Genomic DNA, 21,848 nt, shown 5'->3' on the forward strand with positions numbered 1-21,848 from the left:
CGGGAGGGGGGGAGGGGGGGGCCGGGCGCGAGGGGGGCGGCGGCTGCGGCGGCGCCAAGATGGCGGACGGGGACGCTGCGCCGCTCCGCCCGCGCGGCCCCGCCGGCCCCGGCAGCGACAGCGCCGAGCCCGCGGCCAAGCGGCACCGCCGCGGATCGGGGAGCGCCGCGCCCGCGCCGCGCCCCGACCGCGCCGCGGCGCCGCCGCCGCCTGCGCCCGCCGCCGCCGTGCCCGCGGAGCCGCCGGGGGGGGCGGCGGCAGAGGCGGCCGATGGCGGCCGGGCGGAGCGGGAGGACGGCGGCCGGGCGGCGGCGGCGCGGAGCGGCGCGGACAGCGGGGCCGCGCCGCGGGGCCTGCCCCGGGCGGAGCCGCCTCCGCGGCGGGACCAGGGGGAGGGCGCGGAGGCGGCGCCCGGCGAAGACGCGGCGGAGGCGGCCCCGGGCTGCGGGCGGGCGCAGTGTTCGAACGGGGCGGCCGCCGTGCCGGCCCCGCATCCCGGTGAGGACCGACCCCTCCCTTCCCCCCTCCCCTCCTCCCCGCTCCCTCCTCCCCGCTCCGGCCCGGCCCGGTGTCGCACGGGGCGCGGTGTCGGCGGCCGGCCGCGGTGAGCGCGGGCGCTGCGGGCCCGGCCCCGCGCTCGGAGCGAACCCCGGGCGCTGCGGGCCCGGCCCCGCGCTCGGAGCGAACCCCGGGCGCTGCGGGCCCGGCCCCGCGCTCGGAGCGAACCCCGGGCGCTGCGGGCCCGGCCCCGCGCTCGGAGCGAACCCCGGGCGCTGCGGGCCCGGCCCCGCGCTCGGAGCGAACCCCGGGCGCTGCGGGCCCGGCCCCGCGCTCGGAGCGAACCCCGGGCGCTGCGGCCGCGGCTCCGCCGGCCGGGGCAGCTCCGGCCCCGCGCCGTGTGCCGCACGGGCACAGCGGCTCAGCTCTCGGCCCTCAGAACACTTATTCTGCTCTGTTGCTTGCAATAAGTTATTAAAAGTGAAAAATTGTAAACCCGGTTTCCTTTTCATAATCTGTGCTGTGTTAGTTATTTTATTTCTGATCCTTAGAAACTTGCACATAGGCTCAGGAGCAGCATTCTTGACGAGTTCTTTAAAGAACTGCAAGTGACAGTCTTGGCTAAGGTTTGAGTGACTGCAGCACAAAACTAAACTAATATTTCTAAAAAGTTTCTTTCAGATCATATTTGAAGTGTACTGGTGGGCAGCATCACTGTGAAAGTAACTCACAGTACAAACTGATCAGATTGGAGTTGTGTTTTGTTGGAGTTGTTAACGTTGGCCTTTTTTTTTAAAGCAGTGTTTTGGAAAGATTTATTAAAATGTCAGACATTGCATTCTGCCAGTAGTCTTTACATTTTATCTAGGAATGCAGTTAAAGATACTTTATAGTAAAACTCTATGGAAACTTTTTGTCTGTGCAAAAGCAGTTCAAAAGGAACGGGTATAGAATAAACCTGGAACAGCCTCAGTTTTGAACTCCACTGGAACAGCTCAGAGCAAAGCCAGTGATCTCTTACCAGTGCCTTACACGAAGCCTTTTGCTCGGGTCCCTCCCAGCCTCAGGCGTGTTTTGCTGTGGCTGGTGGAGTTCTGGCCAGCAATACCCGCTCTGATCCTTTGAGGAACACTCAGGGAGTGTTACAGTTTAAACTGTTACTTTATCCTGCTTGTATCTGTCACTGTTTCCTAAATCCCAGGCTCTGTGGCCTGTGTGTGAGGAGCCTTTCACAGCGTAGGCTTTGCTCCTTGATACAGAAGCCATAAAGGTTCCTCAGGTTAAGCTTGCACCTCGCAGTTACTGATGCGTACTAATGCACTTTTTCCTTCTCCAAAATTCTCCATGTGTTCACTGACTTCGTGCATAACAAGATGGAACTCGTTGGACACTGTAAATCAATAGATTAATAGGAAATAGTAATGTCTGTGAGCACCTGTGGCCTCAGAAGAACAAGACAGCAAGAACCAACAACAAATTTCTGTCATTGATCTCTTTTCTAATCAAAAATAAAATATTTATGCCAACAAGGAGAAGGGCTTGAAGAGGAACACAACCTCTGAATAAACGTGATGGTGTTTGTGGTGTTCTTTTTTTGAGAATCAAGTAGAATAACAGCTAAAATAGTGCAGGGGGTTCTTAACTTCTTCAGATAAGAGACTGAGAACTACTGTATAGATGCTTTGCTTTACAGAGCACGACTGAAATTTGTTCTTTGTTCATATCTTAGATTTTCAACAGCTGGCGCTGAGGCAATTTCTAATAAAGCCAGTAAAAAAGGTTGAGTAGTCTAAATTCTATCAAGCTGCTCAGGTTGGAATTTAGATTTCCCCTTCAGTGTGAGCTCAGTAACACAAGTGCCTTGTTCTGCCCTGGGCTGGCTCATCGAGGCTGGGATGGAGTTAGTTAGCTCGAGTTACTCTGGCTCCAGGCCACGGGCTGAGCCCAGGTGACTGGCACCAGACCCAGCTGCAGGGCCAAATGGGTGAGAGAAACTTAGTGAAGGTGGTACAGGGGAGCATGGTCTGTGTCACAGCTGAAATGTCATAAATTGTGTATGTGGTCAGCAAATACAGCTGAGCTGCAAGGTAACACCCTCACCAAATCCTGTGAATTCGTTGTAGCAAGTGTGCACTTGTGGGTCTCTTTCAAAATGCTGTTAAAATGTTCTTAAAACCTAGTCAAAGACCTGGCTGCAATGGTGACATGTTTTCATTTCACCCAGTTTTTCAATGAGCTGAATGCAGGGAGAATTGTAAGGGAAAGACATTTTTAATTATACTTTTAAAACATTGGGATTTTTTCTATGGTGAAATATCCATAATGCCCAACACTTCAGAGAATGAGATTTCACCAAGGTCAGCGTGCAGTCCCCTGAAATCCAGCATTGAGGTAGCAAACCCTGCAGTAAATCTACCAACAGCTTGGAAGTATATCTATAAATGTGAAGGAAAATAGACATTTTCTGTGCCTAAGTGACAAAACTGCTGATTGAGCACATGATTTTTGGTTTTGTGATCTGTTTGAAGATACACTGTGTCCTTGGGCTGGAGTGTAACCCCCTGGTTGTGCTGTCTTGCAGATAACTTCCTCCTCAGCGATGAAATCATAGCCAATGGCTTTCACTCCTGTGACAGTGATGAAGAAGACAGAGCCTCACATGCAAGTTCCAGTGACTGGACCCCAAGACCACGTATAGGTAGAAGCCTGGAGCATGTTCTTGGATGCTCTTTGCCTTTGAACAGTCACTTAATCCTCCCCAGTATTCAAATTATTTTTCCTGTTGCAAAAATATTAGCAATTAGTGCTTCTGAACAGCTTAGAGGTGTTGGCTGTATTCTGTATGTTATTTAAGGAGTTTAAAAATGAATCCCTTTAAACTTGCTGTATTTTGATTTAAGATTGTCAATGTCTTACTTTTTTCTTGAATAGAAATCCTGCCACAATCCCTATTAAAAGCATACACACAGGTTCACTAAATTAGACTAATTTATGGCATATTTCTATAGCCTGCCTACTTAGTATTAATTCTTTAAGGAACAAGAAGGTGTGATTTTAGGACAGCGAGCCCTCATCTTGAGTGTTTCTGGAAAGATTGATTTAGTGGCTTGAGGAGGTAATGTCTGAAATAATTCACGTTAGATGACCAAAAAACCAACAAAAATCCCTGGATTTCTGGGCTCTGTGTCTGTTTCGAGTGATGGTTTATAATACCACTTGAAAGTATATGTATATTTGTTGTTTGTTTTTGTTTGTTTTCAGCTTATTCCTGTAAATACCAAATGTACAGTACAGATGGAGACACTGTGAAAATCCTGTTGCACCTCTAAAAGAGGTTAAGTTTGCTGTGAACTGGGATTTTTACTTGACTGACTTTCTATGAAATCCTTCATGGGTTAACATAAAATAATGATAAATAAATAAAATGCCCAGCTCTCACTTCAGAGTTTAGATCAAAATACAGGGGGTTTGATGAATGGAGCATTAAATTGGATTAATGAAACTGTACTAGTAAGTGTTAATAAATGAAACAATAACCATGATCATCTGCAGTACCTGACTCTGTTTCAAATATCTGTATTTTTAAATTTTCTTAGGTCCCTACACTTTTGTTCAGCAGCATCTCATGCTGGGTACAGACCCACGGACGATTCTGAAGGACCTGCTGCCAGAAACGATCCCCCCACCTGAACTGGATGACATGACTCTGTGGCAAATCGTGATCAACATCCTTTCAGAGCCACCAAAAAGGAAGAAGAGGAAAGATATTAACAGCATCGATGATGCTGTGAAACTTCTGCAGGAGTGCAAGAAGATCATGGTCTTGACTGGAGCTGGGGTAGGTATTGCAATGTCAGTGTGAAAATGTGGAGCCAGGTTGGTTCAGTGCTTCAGTACAGCATGCAGGGATGGGAGCAAGTCACTGTGCTGGGGGAAGAGTCCAGCCCACTGCAGCTTCCACTGGGCATTACACCAACTCTCTTCTCAGAACAAAGTATTCTTAGACACAGAAACGTGTAAACAGCTGCTCCCATGCAGAACAGTTATGGAATAAGAACACATCACCTGTCCAGAACTTTTTCTATCCTAGTCTTCAGACAAAAGAGATGGCTTTTTTAATCAAAATCTCAGCGGATCTCTTAAAATCTTAAAATGGAGCTTGAGGGACTAGAAGAATAGGATTTGAAAAGAGTTGGGGGGAAGAGGAGGAGGATGATGATAAGGACAGTTTGATCAGATTTCAGCAGACTGAATGTTACTTTCAGCACATGGTGCTCTGTGATGGTGATAAAGTTACTCACTGTTTGACTGAAGAACATTTCTGAACTGCTGCACATTTGCAGCTCTGTACCTGTGCACCAGATCATTTCTTGCTTCTGTTGTTCACACACATATGGTGTGACAGGATTCAGAGCAGATGAGTAATTAAAATTACCTTTTAGAAGAGTGCTGCTACTCCCAATCTTGCTCTTTCCATACTTGCATGCACCTGTTTCCCCTCCTCTTCCCATGCTGTTTTGGGGTAGTCTGAAACAGTGATTTCAGTCCTTATTGACTACTACAATGCTTTGATAAGCAATGTTTATCAATAAACAACTTTTATCAAAAGAGGCTTATTGTTCAGAAGTAAGAATATATTTTTTTAGAGCAAGACTATTCTGTTAGTCTGTTAGCATGTTAAAAAAAAATTAAATATCAACCATCATATCTAAGCCTGAGTTGGCAGATCAGTGAACAATTAATAATTCAATATAATGCAGTAATGCTCTAAATTTTTGTTCGCATCTTACAAAGCTTCCAGTGGTAAAACCAAGTTCTGATATCCTGTTATTACTTGTGCAGACTGTACTAAAGGGATTTTTGTCCACTTGTCAGATTTTGTTTCTGTGCTATTTCTCCTGATTGTGATTTGGGAATTGTTATATTGGACCAAAAAAAAAAAAAAAAAAAAAAAAAGGAAAAATAAATACAGAGAACCCAGACTGGTTTTGTTCTTAATGTTTCTGAGCACTGAGCATACAGAAGTGTGGTTTCCCAGAGCAACACTTTATAGTCCAATATGTAGTTTCACTTATTTCAGATTGCAAAAATATATTTCAGGTGTCAGTGTCTTGTGGAATACCTGACTTTAGATCCAGAGATGGCATCTATGCACGCCTGGCTGTAGACTTCCCAGACCTTCCAGATCCTCAAGCAATGTTTGATATAGAATACTTCAGAAAGGATCCCAGGCCGTTTTTTAAGTTTGCAAAGGTATGGTTTTCCAACAGTGCTTGTCTTGGTCAGTAAAGACAGATGACAAGATTAAAATGCATAACTCACATAAAAACTAAAAACTGTTCAGCAATATTCTCTCTCTTTTTAAAGCTTATTTTACTGTTCCTGTTGTAAGTTCATTATATAAAAAAATATTTCACATGATTGAAAAGATCTCAGTGATATTAAACAGTATCAAAAGCAGTGATTATGTCTCTTAGACAAGAAGGAATTGTAGAAACTGTAGACATATGGAGAAACAAAAAAAACCCAACAAAACAACCCCAATTGCATTTAGTCTTCAATTTCCTTGGGACCAAAAAAAATCAAACCCAAGATATAAGAATGTCTACAGGACCAGTAAGGACTTGTGAAAATCAGTCACCACTGCTTGTGCTCATTCCTTCTTCTGTTTGGTCACAATTCATACTACTGCTCTGTCCTGTTACAAAGACTGGAAAAGAAAACCCAATGCATTCTTTTTGTGCTTGGCTTTCTCTGAAAGCCTCCTATCCAGATAGTAACTAATTTTGATGCTCATTAGTATACTCACTTCCTTTGGGTTTTAGTATTAAAAAAACACCACCCCCACAAAGAAAACCCCACCCCCTGCCAAAAAAACACCACAGCAAGCAAAAAAATCAACTTACTTGAAACCTGTTACACACAGGTTTTACCAGAAAAGCCCAAATCTAATTTAGCGGCTACTTTTTACTTTTCTACTTTTTCACTCCTCCTCCTCCTCCTCCTTTTCTGTCCATCAGAATGCATGTTTTTAGTAACAAATATTGAGGTCACTTGATACTTGACAAAGGAGAGAAAGCTTTCCTATTTCATAATTCTCAAAACCAGAAAAATATCTAAACATTGCTTTTATGCTGTGTAAAACCAAAATCCCAGCTTGCATGGAGCAGTTGCTCCTGCCTTGCTGAGGAGCTGAGCAGAGGGAAAAGGAGCTGGATGCAGGGCAGTGGGCAAGGGCACAGGGAGAGACCAGGGCAAGGGGCTCTGGGCTGGCTGGGGACAGTGCCCAGCTCAGGTGAAGACTCTGTATCACTTCCACTGTCTAATGTGCTTCTGAATTCCCTAGGAAATCTACCCAGGCCAGTTCCAGCCATCTCTCTGTCACAAGTTCATCGCTTTGATGGATAAAGAAGGAAAACTCCTTCGCAACTACACTCAGAACATAGACACACTGGAACAGGTGGCAGGAATCCAGAGGATAATACAGTGTCATGGTTAGTGGGTTTAGTTTCACTTATTTTCCCTGTGGGAATTCTTACTGGTGCATGTGACAAGGTAATCGCTGTTGGAATTAAACTTTCTTTCCTTGAATTCCTGTCTCTTGCCAACAAATATTCTGATTTTTAAATGCTGAAGTTTTGTTTTAGACAGCTTACATTTAAATCAGGAATGCTTCAAGTAGAAATAACTCTTCAGGAATTGAGCTTGATGAAGGGTGTGTGTATCAGTAAAGATCCACACCCTGTTGGCACAAGCTTGGACTGTAACTTCTAAAATGCATTGCTTCTGTGTGACAACATAACATGGAAACCAGTCTTGTCATAGGTCCCTGTCACTGCCCATCAATGGAATGGGAGTCTGGGTGTTAGCTGACTCTTTATTTAGGTTATATTCCACTGAAATCCTAAAATATCCTGACACTTCAGTGACTCCACCTCATGTATAAAACATTGAGGATTAATCACCAGTTCAGTTGAACTGAAGATCATCTTGTTACACCTTCAGTGTCATACAGATTCTGTAATTATGAGGCCTAATTAAGTGGAATTGCTTTAATTGCTTGATATGCTTTCCATTTCCAAGGACTTGCATATGTCAAGCTGAAAGTCCAAGGATTAATTTTCATTAAAAGTATTCAGAACATTAGTTCTTAAATGCATGTTTGGATCATTTAGTAAACTTCAGATACATAAATCATCTAAAAGCAGCACTGGCATGTTTGTAAGGCCCATCCATCTAATTGCACCTTTGCCAGGGGCCCAGCTCGTGTGGTTTCCATACCTACAAAGCTTAGCTCAGTGCCAGGTCCGGGGGCTTTGATTCTCCAGGCAGAGCAAGCACAGTGCTCTGAATGGGGCCCAAGCAGCACACAGCTGCATCTGCCAGTCAGCTCCCCAGCCCCAGGGCTGGTTTCCATCTGTGCTTACTGTGTCACACATTTTCTTTTGGTTGGCATTTCATCTGAGGCATTTATCACAAACCTCTTACCTGCCTGGGTTTTTGCACATCACTGCTGTGCTCAAGCTCCCCATTTTTCCAGTTGCACACTGCAGGGATGGGACCACAGACCATCTTTAATGTATGTTCTGTATCAGGTGATTCTGAATGACACAGATTCTTTAAAAGCATGTGTACTTGGAGATTTTGAGGCCTTTGGAAATGAGCAAAGGTTGTTTTGAGCCCATCAAGCTTTATCTGACCTGCAGCTACTGCTCTTTAATAAATGGTTGTTACCTAATGATGGTGGCTGGAGAGAAACCAAAACTCTTCTGTGAGGTTCACACTTCTGTACTTATTCTACTTTTTTCTGTGGCTGGGGAAATAGCAAGTTAATCATGAGCAGTTAACAAAGAACCTTGCAGTGATTTGGGGAGCTCTTATGTGAACCTTCAGACCCATCTGTCACTGCAGACCTACAGTACAGTTCCTCCTATGAGAACTGTGGTGTCTGAGATGCATTCTGCTGTATTTAAAATGGCTCTTGCATTCAACCAGTGCATCTGGAATTAGATTGTATTCCTTGCCATTGCTGGAGCTGAGTGAGCAGAGGCTGTGGCCTGCTGGCTGGGAATGGCTCGTGCATGGGCACCAAACTTCTGCTGGTGAAAAATAATTCACATAACAGAGCTGCAGAGAAGTACAGCAAATGCCTCTGAGTTGGGTCTGCGAGCCTGACAGACGTGTCCCTAATGTGCTGTATAAAGCTCTGAATTATTACTATCAGCTAATTAAAGTGAGCAAATAATTGTCATGCCTCCCATAGTCCTTGGAATCCCTCACGCTGGGGGAGCTGCAGTGCTGAGCAAGGTTTCAGAAGCTGTGCAGTTTGCAGGCCTGCAGTGATCAGCAGAGCTGAGCTGCCAGTTGCTCATGAATGATCTGCTCCAGGTTTTTCTGTGCTTTCACTCTCTTTGTCTTACCCAGATACAATACCCTGAAAGCCTATTGTCTGTACAAATGCATTTCCTTAGTGATTGTGTGCTACCCTGTGTGGAGCTGCTGTGGGCTCCTGTGCTGCTGATGCTGTTTGCAGCACCACTGCTGTGTAACGAGAAGGGCAGTTGCTGCTCTCTGCTCCTTGTCTTTGCACAGATGCTTGCACAGCTCAGGGCAGTGAGAGGACACAGAATCATTTGTGTTGACATGCATGTGGTATATGGCTACTCCTAAAACAAGATTTCTGCTGACTAACACCTAGAACAACAACTTCTAGTATTACAAGGATCTCCTCTTAATTTTACATTACCTTTTTTAATGCCTGATTTCTGTAGCACTGCAACGTAACAGCCTTTTTGTCAAAACAGCTTGGGCACGAGACCAAATCTGAATGACTAAAAATCCTGATGTTACCATACGGGTTTTTCCCCTCAGGTTCCTTTGCAACAGCTTCCTGCCTGATCTGTAAATACAAAGTTGATTGTGAAGTTGTTCGAGGAGATATTTTCAATCAGGTAAAAAATCTACTTTAACTCACTGCAGCTTTCTAATAAGTAATTCTCCCAAAAACACCCCAAACCAAACCCTGAACCACCACACTGGGATTACTTACAAGATCTGCTTTTAAAAGCCTCCATTTCTCTGCATGTATTTCAAAGAAGTGCCTCTCTGTATTTTAGCATTTCCTCTGGTATTTAAAAGTATACTCAAATACTGTACTGCAAAAATTAGGTAATGGCAAAAATCAGAACAGAACCTTAAGAGTCCATTTTTAATGGCTCCTCTGATAAAAAGTAGAGGTTAAATGGTAAGCAGAAAGTTGGATTTATACTTGGTTTACATTGATCTGAATTTGGAGCCACACTGAGAAAGCATTCTTAGCCTTTTGTAACTCTGGTTGCTCTTAGAGCGTTTTCCTGTATTAAAAATGTGTTTCAAAGAGTAGCTGATACATGGAGAAATTGCTAACCACAGATGAGGCTAGAGCAAGGATCAAGTGGGATGTTGGTGTTCTAGGACCCTGAACTATTCCATGTTCCAAACTCCCCACGTCTGGGTGTCAAGTGACCTGGGACCAAGGCAGGAGTTGGCTCTGCTCTGCCAGAGCAGATGAACCTTTGACTTGGAGAGACCCTCTCTGCCTTTGCTCTTCTTCCCCTTCTTTTAAAGGAACAGAGGTGATGATTCTGTGATCAAAATTGTTTATGCAAATGAAAGGGACTCTTCTGCAGGCTCATTGATTTTTTGATAAATGCTTCAGAGTCCACAGTTGCAACTTTAGATGAGAAACATGGAAGGGATGTAAATCCTTCAGGCATTATATGTGGAATGGAATCTTTCAGAAGAGATGTTTGAGTTAAACCTTTAAGAAATGTGAATCTCATAAGCCTGAAGCCTTGTACCACTAATTACCAAATGTGAATTTTGGTTTACTCTGCTATTAAGAATATTTTTTTAAGAACATCCTACAGATATTTTGTGCTCCTTTACCTCCAGAGCCAGCTGGAGTTAGATTTTCTCTTTCTAATATACAAAGATCTGAGGGAAAAGTCCAAGACACATTCTAGCCATCTGCTCCTTTTTGGGGTTCCTTCAGTTGGTTTCCCTTGATGGTGGAATTATTGGGTGCTTTCTTGCTTGGGTACAGGGTGAAGGTTTCCACCACACCAGTTGCTAGCTCTTGTGCCAAATTGCTTTTTATCCCACGAGGCATCCATCCAAAAGTCTTTTCTTTGTTCAAACACTTTAATTTTTGGGAAAGATCATTTGACACTAGAGGAAGGCCTTCTACTTGTGATATTTTCTAATTTGGAGAGTATTGTCTTCTGTCCCACTGCAGGTATCTGTAAAATTAGTTCTTTCATTTAAACTTTCAACATTCTACATGACTTCTTCTGTAGCTGTTCTCTGTATAGTAGGGACTTCTTATGCATTTAAATGTCACTTTTCAGGTATTTTTCAATAGGTAATATACATATCTTTACACCTTTATAGCTCTAATTTGTAGCTTGTGATAGTTTCTATATCATTGCAGCTCCTTGGACTTATTGTGAAGTGTTATATTTTAACACTACAGCTAAAAAGACTTGAACTATTAGAAGGAAATTGCTCAGTATTATCTGTACATCTATCACTCACTTTCTTACTTTTCTTCTCTCTTAAAAAGTCTTTAGATAAGAAAGAGTTGAAAGAGGTCCCAAAGATCAGAAAACTCCTGGCTCGGGAAAAAAGGGCATCTACTTCTGCACAAACCTAACTAGTGACCACTTCTGTTAGTGAAGCAGGATTCTCTATTTCTGGAGGAATTAGACAAGTTTAAAATAGAGACCAAGCAAGTTCTGGCCTCTGTTCTTGTCCTGTATGCTCTTAGCCAGCTGCCTGCTACAGTGCCCTGTAGCTTTGTGTGCCCAACACATGTAACCTTTGGGAGGAGAGGAGAAACTCCAGGTAAAGCTCCACAAAAGACTCTTGGATTAGGACAGGGTTTGTATCAGATCCTCAACTGGAACCTGATAGTGAAATTTCAGTTTTTGTTCCAGTTAAACTATGAAAAGTCTGTTCCTGTCAAATGGGGGGGGGTGTGCTCTGTTGGTGTTGAGCATGACTCCTGGACTTTGGCTTGTGCTATAGACCTGCCTGGTTTCTCCCTCTATATTCCTGCTGTAGCTTTATTTCCCTGAGCAGGCAGCAGTAAGAAATGTACATCCACAGAACAATGAAATTAGGAAATATCACTCAAACTTCCCTGTCTCTGCCAAAATAAGTGCCTGTGAGATATGTGAGTGTCTCAGAGGCCAGCCCTGCAGGACAGTGACAGGGGCTGCACTGACACATGTGGGTGTCTCAGAGGCCAGCCCTGCAGGGCAGTGACAGGGGCTGCAGTGACACTTGTGTCTCAGAGGCCAGCAGGGCAGTAACAGGGGCTGTGGTGACACATGTGGGTGTCTCAGAGGCCAGCAGGGCAGTGACAGGGGCTGCAGTGACACATGTGGGTGTCTCAGAGGCCAGCAGGGCAGTGACAGGGGCTGCAGTGACACTTGTGTCTCAGAGGCCAGCCCTGCAGGGCAGTGACAGGGGCTGCAGTGACACTTGTGTCTCAGAGGCCAGCAGGGCAGTGACAGGGGCTGTAGTGACACTTGTGTCTCAGAGGCCAGCCCTGCAGGGCAGTGACAGGGGCTGCAGTGACACTTGTGTCTCAGAGGCCAGCCCTGCAGGGCAGTGACAGGGGCTGCAGTGACACTTGTGTCTCAGAGGCCAGCAGGGCAGTGACAGGGGCTGCAGTGACACTTGTGTCTCAGAGGCCAGCCCTGCAGGGCAGTGACAGGGGCTGCAGTGACACTTGTGTCTCAGAGGCCAGCAGGGCAGTGACAGGGGCTGCAGTGACACTTGTGTCTCAGAGGCCAGCCCTGCAGGGCAGTGACAGGGGCTGCAGTGACACTTGTGTCTCAGAGGCCAGCCCTGCAGGGCAGTGACAGGAGCTGTAGTGACACTTGTGTCTCAGAGGCCAGCAGGGCAGTGACAGGGGCTGCAGTGACACTTGTGTCTCAGAGGCCAGCCCTGCAGGGCAGTGACAGGGGCTGCAGTGACACTTGTGTCTCAGAGGCCAGCAGGGCAGTGACAGGGGCTGCAGTGACACTTGTGTCTCAGAGGCCAGCCCTGCAGGGCAGTGACAGGGGCTGCAGTGACACTTGTGTCTCAGAGGCCAGCAGGGCAGTGACAGGGGCTGTAGTGACACTTGTGTCTCAGAGGCCAGCCCTGCAGGGCAGTGACAGGGGCTGCAGTGACACTTGTGTCTCAGAGGCCAGCCCTGCAGGGCAGTGACAGGAGCTGTAGTGACACTTGTGTCTCAGAGGCCAGCCCTGCAGGGCAGTGACAGGGGCTGCAGTGACACTTGTGTCTCAGAGGCCAGCCCTGCAGGGCAGTGACAGGGGCTGCAGTGACACTTGTGTCTCAGAGGCCAGCCCTGCAGGGCAGTGACAGGCTGTTGTGTGCAGGTGGTGCCCCGCTGTCCCCGCTGCCCCCCCGAGGAGCTGCTGGCCATCATGAAGCCGGACATTGTGTTCTTTGGGGAGAACCTGCCTGAGCAGTTCCACCGTGCCATGAAGTACGACAAAAATGAAGTGGATCTCCTCATTGTCATTGGGTCTTCACTCAAAGTAAGACCAGTAGCATTGATCCCAAGTAAGTGACTGTCTCTGGTAATACTTTCTTTTAAAAAATGGCATCAGAAGTGGAATTCTCAGTTAAGAAACTCCAGGCTCTTAGAAACACCTTTGGCTCAATTCAGTGAGCACCACTAAATTGTAAGATGAAAGCTGCTTGCGTATGTAAAGCTGAAATGCAAATTTGAGAAAGTAAAAAATTCAAAGTGCTTTTTCTACACTCCAGGTGGATCTCAAGATAATTAAATGATTATCTGAAAAACTACTCTCTTAAACCTGAATGACTCCATTCTAAGATTCATGTCTCTCCAAGGCTTGCAATATGCTTTAGAAAGGCTTGAAGGCTTTAGAAAGGAAGCGTCTCAAAAGCAGTATATTCCTCATGTGTGCTTATGTACATAAAACAAATGCACCAAATCAACATATTTTGAGGATATTACAGTACTAATTTTAATCTTTTTAATACTACTGTATTTTGAATATTACTGTAGCCAGTATTTCTGTGCATATGTGTTTCAGTGATTGAGGAATGCTTTTAACTGGGAAAAAATGGAGGGCAAAATCCTATCTTAGCAGGCTACAGTAGGCACAGCACCTCAAACCACCATTGTAAAATTTGGGACTGGCTTGCCTTCCCGATCTGGCTGGTTTTGTCTTGTTGCAAGTGAAGGCATGAAGAGAAGCCTGAGCTTTCTCAGTAGGTTTCTGCTGAAAGTAAAACCCAAGTGACTACCTTTGAATTCTCTTTTCCATCTATAGGTTCCATCCCCCATGAAGTGCCTCAGATCTTAATTAATAGGGAACCTTTGCCTCATCTACACTTTGACGTGGAGCTTCTTGGAGACTGTGATGTTATTATCAATGAATTGTGTCAGAGGTTGGGTAGTGAATACACAAAACTTTGCTACAACTCGGTAAAACTTTCGGAGATCACAGAAAAGCCTCCCCGGCCGCACAAGGAGCTCGGAGCGCTCTCAGCTGAGCTCCCACCAACCCCTCTGAACATTTCAGAAGGCTCCAGCTCCCCAGAAAGGATGAGCCCACCCCACACTGCGGTGGTGTCAGAACACCCACCTGAATGTAAGGTAGAAAACTGTGAGCCTGCCTCTGAAACTAAAGGGACCTGCTCAGAGGAGACGCCTCAGGACACACAGGTGTCATCAGAAAACCCTGAAAACCCTGCTAATGAGCTAATGAACTCTGAAACAATGAAGGAAAATGGATCTAATGATGGAGAAAATAAAGAAAAGAGTGAAATAGTGAAGAAGTGTTGGGTAAACAGATCTGCAAAAGAACAGATTAGCAAAAGGCTGGATGGTAAGTATTAATGCTTTTCAGTATTTTGCTTCCTTTTGGCTGACACATTTATGCTAGACTTACTTTAAAGTGATAAATAAGTTACTCTTGAGGCAATCAGTGGGTTTTGGTGGCTATTTTTGTTCAGACAAGTGTCTACCTAACTCTCATTGAACCGTTTATTTCTTTTGGAAAAGCCAGTAGGAAATATTTTTTGTATTTCATAATAGGTTTAAAAATCAGTGATTACATCCTCACCTAAAAGATCAAAGTTTAGGAGGCCAAAGGTAGGTATCAAAAAATAAATCCCTTCATAACATTTTCAAATGCATTTTCAGAAAGGTTAGTTTGGTCCTGAGGTGTTCAGAAGCTGGTCACAGTAAGCATGATTTGGTATTGCAGTAGAGCTGGAAGACAATGTAATGACAGGACTTAAAGATCTCAGTGGAAATGAGGCATGTTTTTAAGGAAAGTTTAGACTTTCCAAGGAAGCCCTCCAGTGTTCAGTCCTCTAACTGATGTCAGGAGTCAGGAATTAAAGTGCAATTTTCTAAAGGAAAGGCTGGGTTTAGACTTTGTCTGATACTCCATGCAGGGGCTCCTGTTCTGTCACAGGTAGAGGAAGTTTAGCTGGGAATGTGTTCCCATAAAACAGCTGCTGAACAATCGGCATAAATTCTCTTTGGTGTCAGAGGGAGGGGGAGGAGGAACACTGAGCTTTCCAGTGAAACATTTCTTTTGCCCTTCATAATAAATACACATACATGGGCATAAATGCATTTTCATGTCATCTGATTTGTCAGGTGAGAGTCACTGTTGAAAACAGACCGATGCAGGTACCTTCTAAGCACAAGATCTTGCAGCAGTCATTTACTTCAGCATGTCACTGACTGTTTCCATTCTGTTGCAGGTACTCAGTATCTGTTTTTGCCACCCAATCGCTACATCTTCCACGGTGCTGAGGTTTACTCGGATTCTGAAGACGATATCATATCTTCCAGCTCTTGTGGCAGCAGCAGTGAGAGCGGCTCGTGCCGCAGCCAGAGCTTAGATGTGGAGGATGAGAGTGAGATGGAGGAGTTTTACAATGGCATAGAGGATGAGGATGCTCCCGAGCGGGAGGAGGAGCCTGGATTCGGGGAGGATGGAGCCGAGCAGGAGGAACTGGCAGCTGAGGAATCAGCTGAGACAAACGAAGCTGCAGGGACGGACCATCCGAGCAAGGCGCTGTGAAACGATCGCTGACTGGTTACAGGAACTTCCCACCAGCATTAGGAGCTTTGGCATGTCAGAATGAATGTTTACGTCTGAATTTAGAGCAACAAAACCATAAGGATGTAGTGTTTATAAATAACTAAAACAGATTTTCATGCTTAGTTTTTTACCTTTTTCAATAAAAATCTATTACTGCGCACTCAACACTAACTCATCTTTTTTTTAAGGTACTAGGATTATCTAAACAACTGTCACTATGTTCACTTTTAAGTTCATCTGTCTGATCAGGCATCCATGTATATAATACATATTTTTGCTTAATAAATTTCAGCTTATATTATTTTAAAACAGTTTTGAAAAAGCCATTGGAATGTTAAACTAATATAAAGGGAACAGCTAATTTAGACCAAAGAATGGTATTTTCACACCTCTTGCTTTGTAACACTTTGGTTTATTTAAAATCTTCTTACGCTTCTGCTAAACCTTTCATTCACGCCTAGTCTGTCATTAAACACTGGCATTTTCTAAGACCTACTGTGGCAGCTAATTTTTTTTGCTTTAACAGTTCCTTTGTATGTTTGAGACATACTTAATTGCAAGCAGATAGCAAGATGGAAACAAGACAGCAGCACTTGAGGAATCCAATGGTTTTTGGCTTGATGAAGAAGTGCTGTGGAAATGCTTAGGTTGCTGCGTGTGTGACTTCCTGTGGACATGAAGCATTGTTGACATTGGCTCCTTAGCAGTTAGAATCCAGCAATTTAAAAAGAAAGGATCCCCCAGTCAGAGTCTGTCACGCTGTATCCAGAGGTCACGTCTAGAGCAGCTGCTTTATAAACAGCATTTGAGGAATTGCCAAGGCTCCAGTGTGGAAGCGGAGTTGAGAAGAGTGTTCCTCCCAGCGTGTGAGAAGGCACAGAAATGAAGCTTCCTCTGTGCTCACTGATGCACCAAGCCCAGCAGAGACTGACCCCAGTGGTGGGAGCCTCTGGAGCTCCACGTGCATTAAGGACCTGCTGGCCTGAGGTCCTGAGCGAGCTGGGAAATCCCCTCCCAGCTGCCAGTCCACCCTGGACACGAGAGCAAAGCGGCTTTTCCCACTCTGCCGTCCCAAGTGCGAGGCTGCCTTAAAACTGGACGTTGCAAATGTTCAAGTGCAGATTGTTTCCAAGCCTTTAGAACTATTTTGTACAATTGCACAGTGCAGTAGTCAGTGAAACAGCATTTTTCTATAAACCACTTTTTCAGCATTGGCCCAAATGAACTCAACAATGTAGATTATTCATATACTTTGCTTTAATATTTATTATATTTTGGGAGATGTATAGTAGCTGTTCTTTGAACATAATACAATAATAAATATTTAAGAACAGCCTCCTGTATTCATCGGGAAATGTTGGCATGTTGTCTCATTGTCCAAATTTAACACAGCTCTTATTTGGCTACATTAAAGAATGCAATATGTTTAGTTTTCACTTGCATGTCACAATGTATTAGTTTGTGCTATAGGAGATATTTTAAACTGAAATACTTTGTTTTAAATTATTTTTACAGTGAGGATTGGTTTCCGCTCTTTTATATTGTATATAGTGTCTTTTATGTAATCTACTGGCATATGTTTTGTAGAAGACTGTTTAAAATGACTGGCTATCTTCCTGCAACTTTTGAAATACAAAACCAGTGTTTTATACTCGTACACTCTGTTCTAAAGTCTATTAAAATTGTCATTTGATTTCTGGTTTCCATTAATTTCTAGCTATACCTTACAAACTTACTAGTGATGCCCTATAAAGCCAAGGTACACCCTGGCTAATGAAAGGCATTAGATATGAAATGGTTTTTTCCACCTGCCCCTGGCAAAGCCTGCGTGAAGCTGCCCTGAATTCTGGGTTTATCCCTGGGCTCCCTGGGGGCTGCAGCTGCACTGAGCACACCCCAGACAGCAACAGATCTCTCCCAGTGGCCCTCAAGGGCCAGGGCCCAGTTTAATTAGCTTCCCACTGTGTAACACCTCACTGTGTGGATGATTCCACTGCACTTCTGAACCACCACCTCTCAAATGGAAATTTATTTGTATTGGAAGGAAAAAACCCAGAGGTGATAAAACTCACACGCTTGAGGCACAAAGTATTAAAACCAGTTAGACTCAACACACAAGATGTTTTTCTATCAATTACTTACTACTCTGAACGACTTGAAAACATTTTTTTCTCTTGAATAGAACAGCTGCACCTTTTTCTGCACTTAAGATGAAGTTCTGCATTTTGTTCTTTCTTGTGTCTTTGATAATATTTGAGCAGAAGAGGAACCCCAGACTCTCTTACTCCTCCATTTCACACACTGCCCTTTCCCACAGCAAGGTGTTGTCTTTCAAGAGTATTTAGCACAGTGATGAGGCAAACCATGGGCACAAGAAAACATTTTCAATCACAGCTTTTTGTTATTCTGAAGCACTCAACACCTTGCATGAAATTTGGAAGCAAAGCAGAGCATGTCGAGGTCCAGCTGTAATTTGTTCAATCTCAGAAGAGGAGATCACTTATTTTTTCTGATAATTTATGTAAATAATCCATGAAAGCATCTTAGCCCTTAGCATATATATTTAATAGAGATGCCCTGAAAAAAAGGCGAAGCACAAGCATTTGTTTGCCATTCCCCAGCCACCTTCCAGCCTACTCTGGTACATTAGACACAACAATGACCTTGTAAAAGTATTTAAAGAAGCACATGTTTAAACATCTTCTCATAATTTCTTCTTAATGGCCATGTCTTTTCTATGGATCTGGCTTGAATTCAGTACATTTTTAGTGTTTCTGATTATGGAAGAGTAATATTTTCAAATGCATGACAACAAAGGGATAGACAACATTCAGTGAGGAGGGGCTACAGGAGCACAAAATTCTAATGAAACCAGCATCCAGAATCAAACTGAAAAAAAAAACAGAGAAAAGGGAGACCACGGGAGTATCTCAAGTAATCTATGCTTAAAGACTGAATCAGAACAGCCAAATTGAAAAGCAGTTGCATTTATTTGCATGATACACTTATCTACAAAGTGAGTGGAGAATAAAACCTAGTACAAAATGCTGAATTTCAGGCTAAAACAACTGGCCATGTCTAGGTAACAATGGTGCACCAAGCTAGCTGTAAATCCTTGAGAAGTCATGGAGTTGTACCCTGAATTACTCTCTGCTAGGCAGTTTCAACACAGACTGTTAGGACTCAGTAGCAAAATGGCAGTAATAATAATCAATAATCAATAATAATAATCCCAATAATGGTGCACCAAGGGAAAAGAGCTGCTGGTTACTGCCCCAGCATGAGGCCCAAGGCTCAGAAAAGCAGAGGCACTGAAGTAAAGCACCATTCACCAACTGTGCAGCTCTCTGCTGTGGGACCGTGGAAAGGAGCTGGGCAAATTCAGGTGGGACAGGGCCCCCAGAGCTCCTGGAGGCCCATTTCCCTCTTCTGATACCCTTCTGCAGCACCTGGGCTAGCCGCAGGTGGAGATTAACCTCAGCACAGTTCTCAGGAGCAGCGGGGTCAGAGCAGCTCCAGGGGCTGAGCTTCAGCTCTTCACAGCAGCACCAGCCCAGGAAAACCCAGCCAGGCACAGCCAGAGCCTCCACCTGTCCTGCCTGGGGCATGCTGGAAGCAGGGACACCACCACAGGTCTTTAAAGGACTGTTTCTTCAGGGACACAGCCCCAAGTGCTCTCTGACCATGGCACTGTTATTTTTACTCTCACAGAGCAAGAGTTTCCCTGCAAACCCCACTGCCATGTGCCCTGAGTGACAGCCCAGGGTCCCTGCACGCAGCTCCTGCACCAGGATCCCCTGGGACAGAGCCCTGCACAAAGCAAGCATGCACCAACTACAGATTAAGTTATTTTGAAAGCCACAAAGAAACACAAATTGAAAGTCCTTAGAACTAAACCACAAACACCTCTCAGTGGGATTTACTTGTTTGGCCGTGGGTTTTTTAACTCTGTACAATTATTACCACCCTCTCCAATGGCAGAGCCCTGCTCCAAGCCCAAGCCTCGGCTGAGGGGGACCCTCCTTCCCCCAGCTGGGTGCCTACAGGGAGCCCTGGATCCTACAGAAGCCCTCAACACTGGGCACCACAGAGACCACCCCAGTAATGCTGAATGCTATGGAGAATTGGCCCGTGGAGCATCACTTCAGACTTTAAAAGCGAGCATTCCCTTCTGGGCACTGGCAGAAATCCCTGCAGGGCCCAACCTCTGCATTAACACCTCAGCCTGCAGGGCTATTCCAGCTGCTTCCTCATCTGAAGGTATTGCAGGGCTTCCTTATCTCAATTAGCCTCCCCCTCTCTTACTCCTAAGGTAGTACTGGCACCCTGTTAGGACACCCAGCCCGTGCACAGCCTCAGACTGCTCGAGATGTGCACCCCGGAGCCCTCAAGCACTGCTGCTAGCAGCTGCACCCAGAGCCTCTGTGCAGGATCAGGCCACCAAGAATTACATTGGTTTTACCTGTGAAATTCTTCAAAGACATGGCAGATACAATTTCCACTGGAAGCTGGTGTTCAGCCACAGTCTGCCAAGTGTGCTCCTCCTCCCGGACACGCTGCTGTATTTGCTCAGAAAAGGGAAGGAACCCTGACTTCTGCACTGCACTCAAACTGCAGTCTGTGTGTAACATTCATCCTTCGTTTCCTCGTGCAGTGAGGCACACGGAGGGAAGTAGTGAGCACATGCACACATTCACTGCACAGCTGAGCATTCATGACCTGCTGGTAAGACCAGCCTGGAGCACTGGTGAGATAAAGATCCCCACCTAACTTGGTACTTCCTATGTAGAATGAGATTCTCAAACCTCATTTTCCTCATCTGACATTGATACGCCTTTGGTGGGAGAAAAATAATAATACCAAGTGCTGTCCTAGCTAATGTAAAAGGGGGCTCTGATGACACTTGTGGCACCTGCCACACCTTTTGTAGAGTCACTAGTTCTGTTCACACCCAGGGGATATGCAGGGACTCAGACTCTTTAGACCAGCAGGGCTGCAGATAAGGCATTTCAGCACAGAGTGCCTGCAATTGCCAGTGCTTCCCCCCACCCCCAGCTGCCTTGTGGTTAGAAGATAACACATCTTTCTCATTCAACACTTCTGCAGAACGGGCAGGCAAAGGTTTGCAGATACAAAGTTTTAGCAGTCTCACAGAAAGGAAGTCAGTGTGAGAGGTAGGAGCACAAAGAAAAGTTATGTGTATAGACACAAACTGGCTCCCTTCCCCAAGAAAATAAAACCTGAGGACTCAGTCACATGGTCAGGGAACTCCAGTGTACAGAAATGATGGCTGGTGGAGTTCCTCCATTGATTACTTGTGCACACAGAGAAGGCAAACAGTCAAGGGCAATTCCTGGGCCTCTAAGGAGCTGTGTTAATCTGGTAACAGCAGATGACAGAAGGTGCTCTACATCTTTCAAGGTCTACCTAAGGTTTTTGAAGTCATTGCTTTAATGAAGTCATTGACCAACACAAACATGAACAGTAGATTGAAGGACCAAAACAGTAGGCTGATAATTAGTGCACCCAAACCACTCTGACCTGGCAAATTAGGAATAGCCACTTGGTAAGCAATGGGACCTTTGTCAGGGGAAACAAATATTTTGTTTTTCCTCTTCTATTTTCTCCCCTTCAAAAACTGAGAAAGGCAATTCCTCATAGTATATACAAGTAGATAGTTCTGGCTGCACACAAAGCCAACACAGCCACTCTTCAGGGGTTCAACTCTCTACCAGTGCTGAAAACTGTATTATTAAATAAAAGCTTTTATCTACATTTACCTTAACTGCAGAACCTCATCTGCCTTTAAGAAGCTCTCTTTTATAGTGATTTACATTTGATTACATTAAGCTTCATTTATTATCAAGTTTATTGCAGCAGAGAGCAGTGCAATGAATTAAAACCCTCTTCAGAGTAATTTATAAACATTCTTAAAGGGAATACCATGGCTCAAAGCTCTGTGCTCAGTAACATCATCATTAATAGCAACTCCCACAAAGTGCCAAAGGAGAAAAAACATAATGCTTAAGCAGGGCTCACTGCTTTAACAGTGCTACGCTGTGTTCTTACCTTTGCCCTGGAAAATGAGGGACAAACATCTGCTGTACCTGTAGCTCAAAAAGGCTGAGCAGTTCTGCCATGCAAATTCCATCTCCACCCCTGTACTAATGTGAAAGGTGCAATAAATCCAGTCCATGCTCT

The 21,848-nt window shown here is 44.9% G+C and overlaps 1 protein-coding gene and 1 long non-coding RNA gene across 2 annotated transcripts; one reads left to right on the top strand and one right to left on the bottom strand.

Moving 5' to 3' along the window:
* Positions 1-5: 5 nt before the first annotated feature.
* Positions 6-17,340, top strand: SIRT1 (sirtuin 1). The gene is made up of 9 exons (XM_064429683.1): positions 6-498; positions 3,080-3,196; positions 4,095-4,336; positions 5,599-5,751; positions 6,845-6,992; positions 9,370-9,449; positions 12,930-13,116; positions 13,857-14,414; positions 15,304-17,340. Exons 1-9 carry the CDS (start codon positions 60-62, stop codon positions 15,624-15,626), a joined length of 2,247 nt encoding a protein of 748 aa, XP_064285753.1. The 5' UTR covers positions 6-59; the 3' UTR covers positions 15,627-17,340.
* Positions 3,072-5,434, bottom strand: LOC135306149 (uncharacterized). The gene is made up of 2 exons (XR_010366990.1): positions 4,934-5,434; positions 3,072-3,277 (listed from the first exon to the last, which is right to left on the bottom strand). It is a non-coding gene; the product is annotated as an uncharacterized LOC135306149 (long non-coding RNA).
* Positions 17,341-21,848: the final 4,508 nt, after the last annotated feature.

The sequence above is a fragment of the Passer domesticus genome, chromosome 8 (assembly GCF_036417665.1).
Source record: "Passer domesticus isolate bPasDom1 chromosome 8, bPasDom1.hap1, whole genome shotgun sequence".
NCBI lineage: Eukaryota > Metazoa > Chordata > Aves > Passeriformes > Passeridae > Passer > Passer domesticus.

Excerpts from the sequence above, each read along its gene's own strand:
- SIRT1 (XM_064429683.1), top strand. The coding sequence starts at position 60 with ATGGCGGACGGGGACGCTGCGCCGCTCCGCCCGCGCGGCCCCGCCGGC. Across the intron at positions 4,337-5,598 it reads TGGTCTTGACTGGAGCTGGG|GTGTCAGTGTCTTGTGGAAT; the intron begins GTAGGTATTGCA and ends AATATATTTCAG. Across the intron at positions 6,993-9,369 it reads GAGGATAATACAGTGTCATG|GTTCCTTTGCAACAGCTTCC; the intron begins GTTAGTGGGTTT and ends TTTTCCCCTCAG.